The sequence below is a fragment of the Lepidochelys olivacea genome, assembly GCF_965140295.1.
Source record: "Lepidochelys olivacea isolate rLepOli2 genome assembly, chromosome: 9".
NCBI classification, from domain to species: domain Eukaryota; kingdom Metazoa; phylum Chordata; order Testudines; family Cheloniidae; genus Lepidochelys; species Lepidochelys olivacea.
In genome coordinates this window covers 22,218,548-22,234,488 of record NC_140419.1, presented here as the reverse complement: position 1 = coordinate 22,234,488, position 15,941 = coordinate 22,218,548, and the positions used below count along the sequence as shown (strand labels likewise).

Sequence of the window (15,941 nt, the reverse complement as noted above, 5' to 3'; positions counted from 1 at the left end):
AGAACAATGAAAAAGCAATGAGGTTCTCAAAAGAAGAATTTTAATAGAAGAAAAAGTAAAAGAATCACCTCTGTAAAATCAGGATGGTAAATACCTTACAGGGTAAGTAGATTCAAAACATAGAGAATCCCTCTAGGCAAAACCTTAAGTCACAAAAAGACACAAAAATGGGAATATCCATTCCATTCAGCACAGCTTATTTTCTCAGCCATTTAAACAAACAGAATCTAACGCATATCTAGCTAGATTACTTACTAAGTTCTAAGACTCCATTCCTTTCTGTTCCCGGCAAAAGCATCACACAGAAAGAGAGAGACTTTGTTTCTCCCCCCCTCCAGCTTTTGAAAGTATCTTGTCTCCTCATTGGTCATTTTGGTCAAGTACCAGCGAGGTTATCCTAGCTTCTTAACCCTTTACAGGTGAAAGGGTTTTTCCTCTGGCCAGGAGGGATTTTAAATGTGTTTACCTTATCCTTTATATTTATGACAATGATCTTGAGGACCACCAGTCCAAGGTTACTCCGACCAGGCATCCCAGAAATGGGAGAGATGATTGCCAAAGGGAGAGAGTAATGGAAGAAGAGGTTGGTTCTATAAGACTCACAAATTGTGTTTCAAAATTGGTGTTGCCCCAGAGTCCAGGATGGAGAGGCAGTCAAGAAGAAAGCTGAGGCTTGTCTGCATTGGAAATGCTGTGTCTTTCTTGGGGGCTTCAAGACATGCTGCTGTGGATAGTGTTGAGTCTAGTGCCTACACCAATAATGTTGTTACTATTGTCTCAGGAATTTCCTCTTGGGAGCCAGGACAGACAGGCCCAGAGATTTCAGTGCAGCCCTCAAGACATTGTTGGTGCTTCTGTTAAAGAGTTTACCCTCAAAGGGCCGTTCTTTTATAGTGGCCTGGCCTCACATGTGATCCCTGAAGCCTGAATTAGTAGAATCTCTGCATAGTCAGTGCAGTGGCCATTGATCTGGACACCATATAGGACATGTCAAGAGCCATTTGGAATTGCGACTAGCAGGGACCCTGGGGATTTTTCACTTTTCTTTTCAACATGGGGCACTGATTGCCTGCTGATACCATCTAACCCAAATCATTCTCACACCTAATCAGCTCCCTGCCATTGCAGGGGCCTCAGGCACTGGTGTCACCTGTTTTCTGCCTGTGGTACAAAACAATTTAAAGGTCCTAAAGACTGAAATGCTTTAGTCTAACCCAAGTTAATGAGCTCAATATAGGGGTAACTGGGTGAAATTTAAAGGTCTGCGATATGCAGGTGGTCAGACTAGATGATCAAATCATGGTTTCTGGCCTTAAACTCTATGGAAGTATGAAACAACATTTTCGGTGAATTTAGTTTCAAGATTCAGAATGGTGCCCACCTGCACCAACTGTGAATTTAGTCCAACATGTGAGCATCACTATAGGTATCAATGCACTGGGAAACCAGGAGAGAGAAAAAGCATGCATGGAAAATCAATATATGAGGATGGATTGACAGGTGAACAGTAGAGCAAACATTTCTGTTACAACAAGAGTGTCACCATGAAAAAGATGGTTACTTACCTGCATCATCACTTCTTGTTCTTTGAGATGTGGGTGCAGACATGTATTCCACTCAGGGGTGCATGCGCCCAATGTGTCAAAGTCAGAGAATTTTGCTTAGTAATACCCATGGAGGTGGTGCTCGTGCTCCCCTCCCATGGCTACACAAGGGCAGAACTGCCCTGTCCCCCTTCAGTTCTTTCCCACCAAAATCACTGGCTGAAGACTCTGACGCAGAGTGTCATGGCATACATGTCTGCACCAACATCTCAAAGAACAAGAACTGACGATGCAGATAAGTAACAGTCTTTTCTTTTTCAAGTGGCTGCAGACAAGTATTCCACTCAGGTGACTCTCAAACAGTTACAGCAAGAAGTGGGCTCAGAATCTATTTAAATAGTGATTTCAGGACTGCCTTCCCCAAGTTTGTATCTGATCTTGATGCCGGGGTGACAGTGTAATGTCTAGCAAAGGTATGCACAGAAGACCACATCACAGCCTTGCAGATATCCACAACTGAGACATCCTTAAGGACCGCATCCACTGTCACCTGAGCTCTCGGAAATGAGCCTGCAATCACTGTGGAGGCATCATATGAGCCCCTGCATTAGCAGTGGTAATGCAGGCAACTGTCCACCTGTGAATAGTCTGAATAGGGACTGGCTGTCCCTTCATCTGCTCAGCGTAGGACACAGAATCAAGGTGATGAATGAAATGGCTTAGGCCTTTCTAAATAAAATGTTTAGCATCAACTGACATCTAAGTTATATAGATGCTGTTCTTCCACGCTTGAATGTGGTTTGGGAAAAATATAGATAAGTAAATAACCTGACAAAGGTGGAACCAAGATACCACTTTGGACAAAAATAATGGGCCTGGTCTTAAACCATCTTGTCCATGAAGAACTGAGTGTACAGAGGATGTGCCATTAAGGCCTGCAACTCACTAACTCTTCTTGTGAATGTTATAGCCACAACGAAGGCCATCTTCTGTGAGAGGAGAGCCCATGAACATGTTGCTGTCAGCTCGAACAAAGGATCCATCAGTGCACCCAGGACTGTATTAAGGTCCCACAGTGGCACTCTTTTCTTCACCGGTGGAAAAAAATGGGTAATACTCTTAAAAAACCTCACCATCATAGGTTTTGAAAATACCAGCTTCCCTTGACTGGGAGGAAGGAAAGCTGAAATCACCACCAAGTGAACCTTCAGGGAGCTCACCTGCAATAAATAATCCAAAATATTCTGAATCTGTGCTAATGTGAGCTGAATTTGCTTGGATGTTGCCCAAATAGAAAACCATGTGCACTTAGGCAAATAGGTTGGCTTTGTGGCTGGTTTTCTACTATTAAGCAGAACGTGTCTAACTGCTTCTGAGCATTGCCCCTCCTCTTTGTCTAGCCACGAAGCATCTATGCAGTAAGGTGCAGACTGCTCAAAGCCAGATGAACTACCTGGCTGTGATGTTGAGTGAGTGGGTTGGGGAGGTCGAGCCGATAGAGAGAGAAGGTCAGAAAATCAAAAGTGCCTCGACTATGCTGGTGCACTCAGAATCAGTCTGGCGTGATCCAATTTGAGCTTGAGGGATCAGAGGGGAAAAGCCTGTATCATGTTCCCTTCACAATTCAGATGGAAGGTGTTGGTCTGGGGTTAATCTTGCTCGAGAACAGAACTGATGACATTTCCTGTTGTCTTTTGTCACAAACAAGTCTATAGAAGGGTACCCCATTTCCAGAAAATGGACCTCAGTACATTGTTCTTCAGAGACCACCCGTGTTTGTTTGAGGTGATCAGCCAGTTGGTTCTGAGAGCCTGACAAGTGAGCCACTGTGGGCATATCTTCTTCAATGGAGAGATGACAAAACTTTATTGCTTCCTGAAAAAGCGGGTTGGAGCAGGCACCCCCCTGCTTGTTCCTGTAATACATTGCAGTGGTACTGTGAAGGAGAATATGAATCACTGTCCCCCAGATGTGGTCCCAAAAAGCCAGAAGAGAAGGAGGGGCCATTTGACTAAAGCTAGACTCAGAAGGTTTCCTCCTCTGTGATTTGTGTCCCTTTCTAGGGAAATCTTGCTGCCTCATAGGGTAGGAGGACTGATGGAAATATTACTGAGGACAATATTGTTGTTTCTGTTGGTTCTCAAAATGCCATCTCTTCGTGGCCTGAGTATAAATCCCCAATGAGCATAAGGTGGCATGGGAGTCACTAAAAGACTCTGTCAGCTCGAACTGTGTCATCAATTTTCTCTGAAAACAGCAGGCGACCATGAAATGGCAAGCCTTCAATGCGTTGTTGGATCTCAGGAGCTACACTAGAGTTTTATAACCATGAGATTCTTCTAATTGTTACAGCTGAGGCCATGAGCCTAGACAAAGCATCCACTGTATCCAGGGCAGATGTAAGGATGTTTTGGCCACTGAACAGCCTTTCAGATCAAAGTCCTTGACCTCCTCCCTTAAGGATTCTGGAAACTTGTCCAAAAATTGAACATAGCATCCCAGTTCACAAAATCCTATTTCAATAACAGAGCTTGCTGGTTTGAAATACACATCTGCAAGAAGTCAAATAGATCTTTCTCCCCATGAAATCTAACCTTTTAGATTCTTTCTTTAGGTGTAGATTTATATCTTCCCTGCCTCACTCGCTCATTTGCTACTGTCACAACCAGGGAATTTGGAGCTGAATGAGAGAAAAAATATTGGAAGCCCTGCATGGCACACAGTATATTTTGTCAGTGTGCTTTTCTGTGGGTGTTAATGAAGCCAGGGCATTCCATAGGGATTTAGCAGGCTCTAGTATTGCTTCATTTATAGGGAGTGAAACTCTCCAAGGAAGTGATGGCTGGAGGATATTCTACAATTTATTTGTGTTTTCCTATACAAACTGGGCCTGAACACCTAAGGCTGACACCATACATCTGAACAGATCCTGATATGACCTGAAATCTTCTGGTACCGGAGATGAGGACTGGAGTATTGCTGCATCATCCGTTGATGAGGAGGAAGATCTAGTTGGGACCAGTGGAATGTCTTGAGGAATAACATCTGACCAACCTAAAGATTCAGAATACCCTATTGCAGAGGAAGCCCCCCTCTGTTGGTTGCTGCAGGACTGGTGATTCCAATGGGAATCCTACTGGAGGTACAGGTAATCTTGCCCTAGAGTGAGCAGATGACTGGGAATTTGATGAGGGACTTCCCAGGGATTCCATAGAGGCCACTGTAGGTAAGGATATGGCATCAGCAGCCAGAAAGAATTAGGCCTTGGTCCCCTGTCTCTACTGCAGGAACGGTACTTTCCCGGTACCGACTATGATTCCTGCTGTGTCTCGATGACCTTCGAGAGCAAGAGCAAGATTGGGAAGATGCCTCTGAGCTCGACTGTGAGGATCTTTTCAAATAGCTTCATGGTGGCAGTAAGGCCACTCCCGATGGGACTACCATATGTCCAGTGTCATCCACGGCTCAACCCAGTGGTGCCTTCAGTACCAAAGGAACAGTTGACAGTACTGGTACATACCTTGACCATATACTGCGTCCTGAAAGAGGCATAGATACTGAAAACGAAGCTGGGTACTGGCCCAGCAGATACAGAGAGTGTTATAGTAAGCAGTGGTGACGAAGATTCTATGCATGTCAATGATGCACTCGGTGAAAGAATATTAATGTTTTTCATTTGAGGACATGCAAATATTATTCAAGTTGCAAGTTTTCAATTCACTTCATTAAAGTAGATTTTATGTCAGAAAATATTAATATATTTTGATTTTTTTAAATGACCAATTCTTAAAGATAAACATTTCAAACTTCATTCATTGACCTACTGTTATAATTTTATTTGACAACTTTTGTAGCTGATATATTCTCTGAAAAATGTTTTGGAACAGGATCCATATGCAAACCTAGAATCAGCACTTGCCAACCAAAAGCCTACAGTTTTCAGATGCAATAGGCTTTCAAAGAAGGCTTGCCTCTGAAAGAATACTACCTGATCTAACTTCTGCTGAAGTCAACAGAAAAATTCCCTTTGATTTTAATGGAAATTGAGTCAAGCCCTAATATCCTGATCTAAGCAACTACTGCCAGATTTAGGGAAAGGCACTAGAATATATTATATATAGCTAAAATTGAACATGTAAAATCAAGCTTTAAGGAAATCAATTAACTTACCTTGCTGTGCTAAAGTGGATCTTAGCATTCCACTTTTAGACCAGATTTTTATTTGTCCATCTTCACCAACTGTAAACAACAGAAAGTCATCCCGTTTCTTTCAAAATTCAAAAAAATTAATATATATGACAGTTATAAATTTAGGTACACTTAACATTAATTCTATTTATTTATTCATTTATTTAAATTGCTAATTAGAAAGAATGTGTCTTATGGAAAACATACTTAAACTGCTTTTCTGCTGCTTTCATCACAGCTTCTCGTTCACCTAGAGTCCTGTGGTCATCTTGCCTGACACTGCTTCTGGGAAGGGAGAGTCAATAATTACCCAACTCTCCCCTCGCTCCACATCCCCTATTCATCATTACTGGTACTGCTCATTTGTTTACAGTTTAGTAACCCAGACCTGATATCCTTAAGTTGTGGTAGATAGAAAGACAGTAGTATCAGGCCTTACAGGTTAAACTGGTGATTTATACTTGGTGAATGGTGAAATTTGAGGATAAAGTTTGTAGGAACTCTCAACTCTGAAAGCTTGATTTCCATAATTAAATTGCAAATTCCCAAAAATCTTAAAGTAGGGAGTCTGAGCCTTTTGGAGCATTTCCTCATTCAATGTGCACCTTCACTATATACATATTCACTATGAAGCAAAGTCTGTATACACACACTGCAGCCTACCTTCATGCCAAGTGTTACTTTAAAGTGCTATCATAATTAAAAATGTACAGCAGAGTTCTATTTGCAAAGTCTTCTAATTCAGATAGTTGAAAATAAATTATCACCAGAACACAAAGTCACTTCTCCTCCATGAGGTCTATTTATCTGCCAAATTTTGCTTTTCTACTTACAACAGATTTGGCGTTTGAACTATCCAGAAACAGTTACAAGAACATTCTTCTTCTTCTTCCTTTTTGTTTGAGCACTGGAGTGATTTTTTTGGGGGTGGGGAAAAGAGGAATTTTTATTTATTGTAACTTTCTTTCTACTCAAAAACAGGTGAACTATTTTTGCTTATATTTCTAAAAACAGAGAGATTCAATATGAGCGGAGTCCAAGATCTGAAAAATGTCAGTCCCAAAAAGTGAAACGTCTCAAAAAGCTGAGTAACTCAAGATGGGTTTAAAGTGGAAACACATAGGCAATCTTTACAAGAGTGGTCACTAATGTATGCATTTGTGTGCACACACATTAAATGTTTAGTATATAATATAGTAACTACCTAGAATGTAAGACAGCCAATAATAGTGCTGTTTATCTAATTTCATAAGTAAAAAATAATTAAACAAAAAAGTCTAAAAGTACAAAAACATTACATTTAAACATCTGAATATTAAAATATTTTACATTTTTCAATAATTTCTTCTGATTGTCTTATGCATAAAAAATACCATCAGAATTCATTATTTTTAACTGGTTTTGATGAGTTATCCCTGCATAACTATCCATTAACCAAAAGAACATTACCTTAACTGTAAATCACTGTTCTTATTTTTAAATGTATTAATTAATTCAGTTAAATTTATTAAAATCAACAATGTAGTGGCCCCATTCTTGGATCATTGCTCTTTTTCTTATGTATTTAATGCTGGGTCTCTTGTCTGTAGACTCATAGATTCAGTTTTATCTGTCCAAATTTGGTGTAACTGCAATTAAGTTTATGAAATTTCAATCTGCAGCTTCTAAATAAATGTCAAGGATTCACCTCAAAGTTGCCTCTATACAAATTCAACCGGATTTATCCCTCAAAGGAAGTAGTTACTTACATTTCATAAATTGAATTGTTTAATAATGTAGGTGTGTGACCATAAGGCGATTCAGTGCATAGCAAGCTGGGGTATGAATCTACAGTGCACCAGCCTCCCACACACTAAGTGGATGCGTGGACCCCACCACCTCAAAAATAGGAGTAAAGCAAAGTGCACTATTTATGGAACTTTTTGTGCATGGCAGCAGGGTCCACACAGCCACTTAGTGTGTGGCAGGCTAGAGTGCTGTAGATTTATGCCCTGGCTTGACACACAGTAAGTGGCCCTGTACACAAGCCCTGCCCCAATACATAAGTGGTGTATTCCCTTCTTTGAAGCTATTTAGTATATTAACTTCATATCTTTAAATTATGCTCTCTCTCTTAAGGACCTTTTTATTATTTTAATTTCCATCTTTAATTCTTTAAGGAAAAACTCTTACCTGTAACCAACGCTGTTCCCTCATAATTCCATCTTCCTGCAAGTACAGCTCCACAGTGAGCCTCTACACTTTTTTCCACTCTTCCTATCTTTGAAATCAAATGGAACTTGCCTAAACAAAGTTAAGTTAGAAAATTAGATATCTTATTTATACATGGTGCCCATTACCATAGCATCTTGTCTTCCACAGTTTTAAAAACTGATTAAAATTAAAATACTCTTTATTTCATAGGAACATAGGAATTCTCATCTAGTCTAGTATCTTGTCTCCAAGTGGCCAGCACCAGGCACCACAGATGAAAGCACAAGAAACCTCACAGTCCCTAATTGCTAGATTAGTTTAAAAATATAAGCATGAGGTTTACTATCTCTTAAAAATTTAGGTGAGCATTTACTACAACTCTGAATATTCTTGATATTCAGATATGTCTAATCCCTTGCTACCATATCCCTTAGATATGTCTAATCCCTTGCTACCTTTTTGTGAAAAAGGATTTCCTTTCATCAGTTTTGAAATCGCCACCTTTTAATTTAACGTAATGTCCCTTTGTTCTTGAGTTGACATAGGGAGAATAGAAGCTCACAATCTACCTTCTCTAGACATTCATTATTTTATCTTGTCCCCTTTTATTTTTTCCTTTTTAAGATAAACAATCCCAGTCTTTTCATGTTCACACATCCCTGTTCACTTCAGTCACCCTTCTCTAAATGCCCTCTAATTCTGTAATATCCTTTTTGAAATAGGGTGACCAGTACCATAACAGCTTGGGTTGTTTTCTATCACAACTGTACATTGAGCCAAGGTCTTCATTTAGCTGTCCATATTGATGCCAAAAGCCTTTCCTCTTCTGATACAATTGAGACTCCCGTACAGTATATGAATAGATTAAATGTTTCCCTCCAATGTGCATTACTTTGCAATTATCAGAACTGAACTGCATTTGACACCGTGCTGCAAATTCATCTAGCTTGGTTAGATCCCTCTCAGTTTTCTCTGGACTTGACTGTACCAGGACAATGGCTCTTGGCGCTGTGACTCCAGTGACTGGTGGTGGCATTTGGCAGATTGGCGACAGTACCCTGGTGATCGACACTTCAGGCTTTGAGAGCGGTGCCGCTCCATAGACTGGGAGCAAGAGGATCGACATCTCGGAGATCGTTGATATGCTTGTGGTGATCCGTACCGGCAATCTGGAGACCAGTGATGGGGCTCTGGGGACCGGTGTCTCAACCCTCTGGAGCAGTGCCTAGGATTGGGAGACCGACTCAGACGCTCCCAGCACTGGGGCTCTGGGGACTGGTGATCGCCTCTGTAGGTCTGCGCTAGACCGCAGACAATCAACACCGGACTCCGAGGAACACTGCCTAGAGTCCGGGGACCGACACTGGGACCTCTGGCAGGTAAGCCGACCCGCATCCGGGGGCTGGTGGCACTGATGAGGCAAGCGCAGGTGGGACACCCCTTCAGCGGGGAGTGGTGCTGCACTAGTGCGTGCCTCAGAGGGTCTAAGCCAATCTGCTGGCGAGGTATGCCTCGAGTCCTTCGATCGGTGCCCCTTTCGCTGAGACCAAGAGGCTGAGCCTGCCTCTCTAGTCCTGAGGTGCGAGGGACGGGCGAGCAATGGCGGGACATCCGTCTAGAGGGGGAACAATGCCGCTGAGATGGAGATACACGCATAGGTACCAAAGCAGGTTTTCCCCAAGGCCGGGGTACCGCTGGAGCCAGTTTGGGCGGCATCAGGATCTCCTGAGCTGCTTGAAGGGCTTTGGGGGTCGATGGCACCTGAAGCTGTCCAGGGTCTGCACCGCTGTCCAGAGCTGCAGGCAAAGTATGGGGTGGGCTGCACTGCTTGACTGGAGGTGGGGCCCGACTGTCTGAAGGGGGCTGCCCGGCACAGGTCGTGGCTCACCCCCAGCCCTCTCCTTTCCCTTACGAGAGGTAGGAGATCTTCCTCTCACAGTCTTTTTTGGCTTCTTGACCAGAGCTGTGGAGGGGGGCTGGTGTCGACTCATGGATGGTGCTGGCAGAGCACTGGGCACAGAGGCCGCGGTACTCGGTGCGGAGTCAGACTGCTGCTCCGGTGCTGGAGTGAGTGCTGACTCCATTAGGAGCACTTTTATACGGATATCACACTCCTTCTTCATCCTAGGCTTAAAGGATTTGCAGATACGGCACTTGTCACTTATGTGCCCTTTGCCTAAGCACCTTAGGCAGCTGGAATGTGGATCGCTGATGGGCCTAGGCCGTTGCAGCGATCGCAGGGCTTAAAGTCTAGGGTCACGTTCGGGAACAATGAAAACTTTGAGAACTACTACTAAGGGTAAATGATAAACTACTAACTATATACAACTATATTACAGGTTTTCAAAGTTCGCAAGAACAGAGAACAAACAGTGCTAACCGAAGCAGCAGACGTTTCACTGGTGGCAAGAAGGAACTGAGGGTGGGGGGAGCGAGCAGCACCCCTTATATCGAGCCATACAGGAGCCACTCCAGAGGGCACCAGAGCCGGTCCCTTATGGATACTACTGAGGGAAAAACTTCTGACACCGGTGCATGTGGCAAGAACACACACCTAATATGGAATGGACATGAGCAAGCACTCGAAGAAGAACTAACTAATTCTAACTTAACACTAAGGGAACTATTAACTAAACAACTTTTAACAACTATATACAACAAATTTGCTACTAAGCACAGTTGAGATAGGAAAGCATTCCAAGGTAAGGAAATGTTCCAGCATTGTCACTGGCGGTAACAAGGAACAGAGAGAGGGAAGCCAGCAGTGCCCCTTATACTGGTGCATACGTGTGCCACTCCAGAGAGCACCAGAGCCGGTCCCCTATGGATACCACTGAGGGAAAAACTTCCAGGACCAATGCATGTGGTGAGCACCCACACTTACAATAGAATGGACTTGATTAAGCACTCGAAGAAAAGTTATTTTAGGAATTCTTTTTTTTGGTAATTTTTCATGTCCTGGCGCTATTTTGAATTTACCCCTGTCTGCAACAACAGGCTGCCTGAGCTTCCATGTACTGATCTCAGCATGTCAGGTTTATCAGATTAAGTGTTAAAAACCTCTACATGAGGGCATTAGGGGGTTATAATTTTAAAGTCTGTTATGCCACAATCCACCTGAGCCAGATAACAATACTGTATCTATCACAAATTCCAGCAGTAGAGCATAGCATATATTTCTAGCATTAGGAAGCAACAAGACACCAGACTTTAAGACTATCCCTGGTCAAGAACTGAATACAGCAAGTGTAATTTTTTGTGGGATTTTTTTTTTAAAGTAAATAGCAGTAGAAACTGTTGGACAGCTTCTCAAAGGTTTGGAATATTAAATGTAGTTCCAGCAGAAATAGATTAGTGGGCAAGGTTCAAATGAGGTGGTCAAAGGAGGAAAATAAATGCAGTTCATTGCATGCTTGTGTACAAAAAGGAATTTATTCTTTGGATAGATTGATCACATGAGTATGTATATGCAATCTCACAGATACAAATGTTTACCCAGTTAACTGTGAACTGCCTAGAAGGCAATACACACGTGGAGACATCTGATAACATCATGGTAACCACAACAGCAAAATTTAAGTTGTCTGTGTTATAACAAGCCTGAAATGTGTTTAATCATATTCACAGCTTTCTCATGCTTTATTTTACAGATTGGACTGGACAAACATTTTCAATCTTTAAATAAGTCAGTAACAAAGACAAAAATAAATGAAAACACTTTGAAAAACAGAGGGTTTTCTGGTTGATCTTTCAGAGAGCAAACAACAGGAACCAAGTGCTGTTGATCTCCACAATATTATGCAAAGCCTCTATTTGAATTTAGGCATTAAAAGTGCTGTTAGAAAATGACAAAATCATACATAAAACATCCATCAGGTCTTCTATGTGTTGATTTTTTTCTTAGAATCATAGACATTAGAAAATAAAAGGACATATTAAGCCATCCAGCACATTCCCTGCCAGACTATTTCTTACGGTATATTCTCAAGTGATTCTTCCAATCCAGTGTTAAAAATCCACTTTCCCTACAAGTCAGATGAATTGACAGTAAAAGGACAGATTTCCCACAAATATTAAAGGAAATTACGCAGAAATGTGCAAACCAAAAGAATACATGGACTGGATGAGCAGCCTTACAATACACAGATAGTGTTTTTGTGGAGACAATCACTCCCATATGACAAGCAGTAGCAACAGTTTCAGCAGCAGCAGCCCAACTAGACCAAGTGTTCACAGGTAATACTATTGGAGGTAAACATCAACAGGTTAAGTGTAAATTAAACATTATTACACAAGCTACTATAATACCCACGAAATAAATCTTGAAACACCCATAAGCATACAATCCAGAAAGTGTTTGGTCATGGTGAAGCACTCGATGTGCAAGGTACATACAGCATATTACAGTCACAACAAGAATACAAGATATTTAAACTGCCTCACTGTAAATACAGCAACACTGTATTGATTTCATTAACTTGGTAATAACAGTTGGAAGCTTCCAGATCTAGTACTACTTAACAGCTGCTAATCCAGATGGCCTAAAATTCTGAAGTAAGAATACAATGATGTATTTAATCTTGCATTCCTCAGGTAACTCCCTAATATAAAATGAATACCACTATAGATCCTATAGTACATAATCCACAAAAGATCGCAGCTGTACTGCAAGATCAATTAGTTAAAGAGATTTTGAGGATGGAAAACTTAAAACTAATTGTCAAGGGAAAGTACCAGAGGGGTAGCTGTGTTAGTCTGTATCCACAAAAACAACGAGGAGTCCGGTGGCACCTTAAAGACAAACAGTTTTATTTGGGCATAAGCTTTCATGGGTAAAAAACCCACTTCTTCAGATGCATGGAGTGAAAATTACAGATACAGGCATAGATATACTGGCACATGAATGGCACAGACTTCAAAGAGAAACTGCAGAGCTACAGGTTTCAGAGTAGCAGCCATGTTAGTCTGTATTCGCAAAAAGAAAAGGAGTACTTGTGGCACCTTAGAGACTAACAAATGTATTTGAGCATAAGCTTTCGTGAGCTACAGCTCACTTCATCGGATGCATACTACAATTCATTTGCAGACAACACCATTAACTTGCGCTTGAATAGAGACTGGGAGTGGCTGGCTCACTACAAAAGTAATTTTCCCCTCTCTTGGTATTGACATCTCTTCATCAGTTATTGGGAGTGGACCACATCCATCCTGACTGAATTGGCCTTAACACTGGTTCTCCATTTGGAAGGTAACTCCCTTCTCTTCACGTGCCAGTATATCTAGTATATCTATGCCTGTTTCTATAATTTTCACTCCATGCATCTGAAAAAATGAGTTTCTTACCCACGAAAGCTTATGCCCAAATAAATCTGTTAGTCTTTAAGGTGCCACCGGACTCCTCATTGTTTTTGTCAAGGGAAATTATCTTATGAAGATAAGTAAACTCCATTTTGATACTGGCGGAAATCATGTACAGAACTGCAAATTTGCCTTAATCAGTGATACCTGAACAATGTAAACAAGTGAAAGCATAAAAAGTTGCTGATACAGGACTTGATCAAGCACCATTCAAGTCAATGGGAGTTTTTCAATTGACCTGGGAGTAGCATCAAACCTGTAAGTGAGTAAACTGGCTGACATCCAGGTTTGTAATGTCCTGAACAACAGATAAAACTGGACAATGAAGGTTAATTGCCAGCCACATTTCATACTCTACAAGAAAGATAAATTCACTTACTTACTCTTTGCTATTCATTCGGTCCAAGAAATGTTTCAAAACAGAGTGGATGAAACGTGTTTTGTGGAATTGCAGATATTGAGGGGAATATATTAGTGTTTGGAGTTAGTGACAAGAAGCTTGATGCCAATATATATACTATGCTTCTTTTCCAGATGGCTCTATGGGCAACCTACAGTATAAGTTAAAGGATATATATTCTATTACCAATACACTGAGTCTGCAAGTTTTCAACCTGTATTAATGCATTAAATATTTGGGGTTATAGGAAAAACATTTGAGAAGTTTTTTTTAAACTTGCAGCTTGATTTCAAGGCAGTTAAATTTATTGCCAGGTAGTGGGACTGTGACAATTGTGAAATACAGTTCTTTATTGGAATTTGAGTCATGAAATATTACTTTTGGTTTTTGTAGCTCAAAGTGAGATTTTTACACATTTAATATCACATCTGAAGTATTCTATCTGTATTTCTTTTTATTATTAAGAGATTCTAATGGGACTAAATTTTATGTGTTTTGTAATCAAAATACCAAGATAAATATACAGACTTTAACAATGGAATATACTGTTTATTATTTATAATTGTCTAGTATCTTAGACAATAACTACAACCATCAACTATAAAACTTTATATTTTAAATCATCCTTTACATTTAAAGGAAAGCTACTGCCTGAATTATAAATCAAAAAATTTTGGAGACAGATGCAGATGAGTAGAATTGTATTTAGTGAAATAGAATCTACTCCAAAAAATGCAGTTTGAAACAAGGATTGTTAATTGAACTAGAAACTAGTTGTTCAGCAACAGTTGGATGACAGTCATGTCTTTGAAAATTATTTTTTAAATTCTCCTAATAAGTCTCCTAGAGACTGATATATTTCCTAAATGCACCATCTTATATCAGTCTTACCGCTGTGTGTAAAGTCACCACTGAAGAAAGTTCTTGAGGTGATAATTCCTAGGATTGTAAGCAAATTACCTTTAAAGACTCTGAAACTGGCTTTTCTCCCAGTTACGTGCCTGTGCTTTTGCAGGGGCGAGAGAAGGGGGGAAAAAAAAGGACCTCTCTGGTGCAAAGCAAAGGCTCCAGGTACTGGGGCTGTCTTATGCTGTGCAATATCCAGCCAAGCCAAAGATGGAATGTGCTGCTCCAACATTTTCCCATTGTGGAAGAAAGCTTGGTTGTTTGCACACCATAAACTCATTAAAGCAGCATGGACAGAGAGATCTTGGTGAGCAAAGATTAAATCTTTTTAAACAATTTTGTTTCCACTTTGAATTCCAGTCTTTCCCTTTGCAAACATTCATATGCTAATACTTGACTATTAGCCTGCTGGAAGGTGGGGTTTTGTGCATTTATTCCTAACTCGTGGTCAACTAGATCAAAATTATTATTTCATGTTTGTAGAACTTGAAACATGCCACCAATACAATTTTGTCCCTATTAAAATCTAGAAAGTAATGGGGTTGATTAGAGTTAATCTTACAGAAAGGTACCAAGTGGTCTGCTGTCATAGACCATATTAAAATATTTTTGTTTATCTAAAAGGAGTACAGTGTGCCTGGGAATACAGAAGAACAGTATATATAGGGGAACATAATAACAAAATCAATTACTTGTCATATATAGACTTCAGGAAATTCATTAGCTAAGAAACTGAGTAATAGGATCCATGAGCAAACCAATACAGATTCAAAGTAAGTCCAATGATCAATCTAATAAACATAAATTTGACATCAGATGCACACGGCCCACAATAAATTGCATGGGAGCTGCCCCTAAACATCTAAAGGGAAGATTTAGACCTACAGGACTGTCTATACTACAGCTATGATTTTTGTAACTGATTTTAAACATGTTGCAGTTTACATCTGTACAGCAGCTATTCTGCCATCGTAAAAGTGTTTTTGCATTCACACCTGCTACTCTAGGAAAATCAGGGATTTTACCTATGGGATTACAGGAGTTTCATGTCTACTCACAGCTAGGTTCCCTTAAGTCTCAAAATCTCCCAGAATCCACTGCCAGAGACCACCCTGGCTTAACTAGGGGATCTTCAATGATCTAAAACTCAAAAAGAGTCCAACAAAACATGGAAACTTGGTCAAATTACAAAAGATGAATATAAACAAATAACACAAGTACGTTAGGACAAAATTAGAAAAACCAAGGCACAAAACGAGATCAAACTAGCTAGGGACCTAAAAGGAAACAAGAAAACATTCTACAAATATATTAGAAGCAAGAGGAAGACCAAGGACAGAGTAGGCCTCTTA

General features: G+C 40.6%; 1 protein-coding gene across 3 annotated transcripts in view; it reads right to left on the bottom strand.

The window, feature by feature from the left end:
• The window catches only part of IFT80 (intraflagellar transport 80), a 147,739-nt gene that overhangs the window by 98,294 nt on the left and 33,504 nt on the right, over window positions 1-15,941 (bottom strand). For all 3 annotated transcript variants that reach the window (XM_084639441.1, XM_084639443.1, XM_084639442.1), the window contains 2 exons: window positions 7,905-8,015; window positions 5,715-5,783 (listed from right to left, as the gene is read on the bottom strand). In XM_084639441.1, the coding sequence (XP_084495567.1) occupies window positions 5,715-5,783; window positions 7,905-8,015 (180 nt within the window). The remainder of the gene's footprint in view (window positions 1-5,714; window positions 5,784-7,904; window positions 8,016-15,941) is intronic.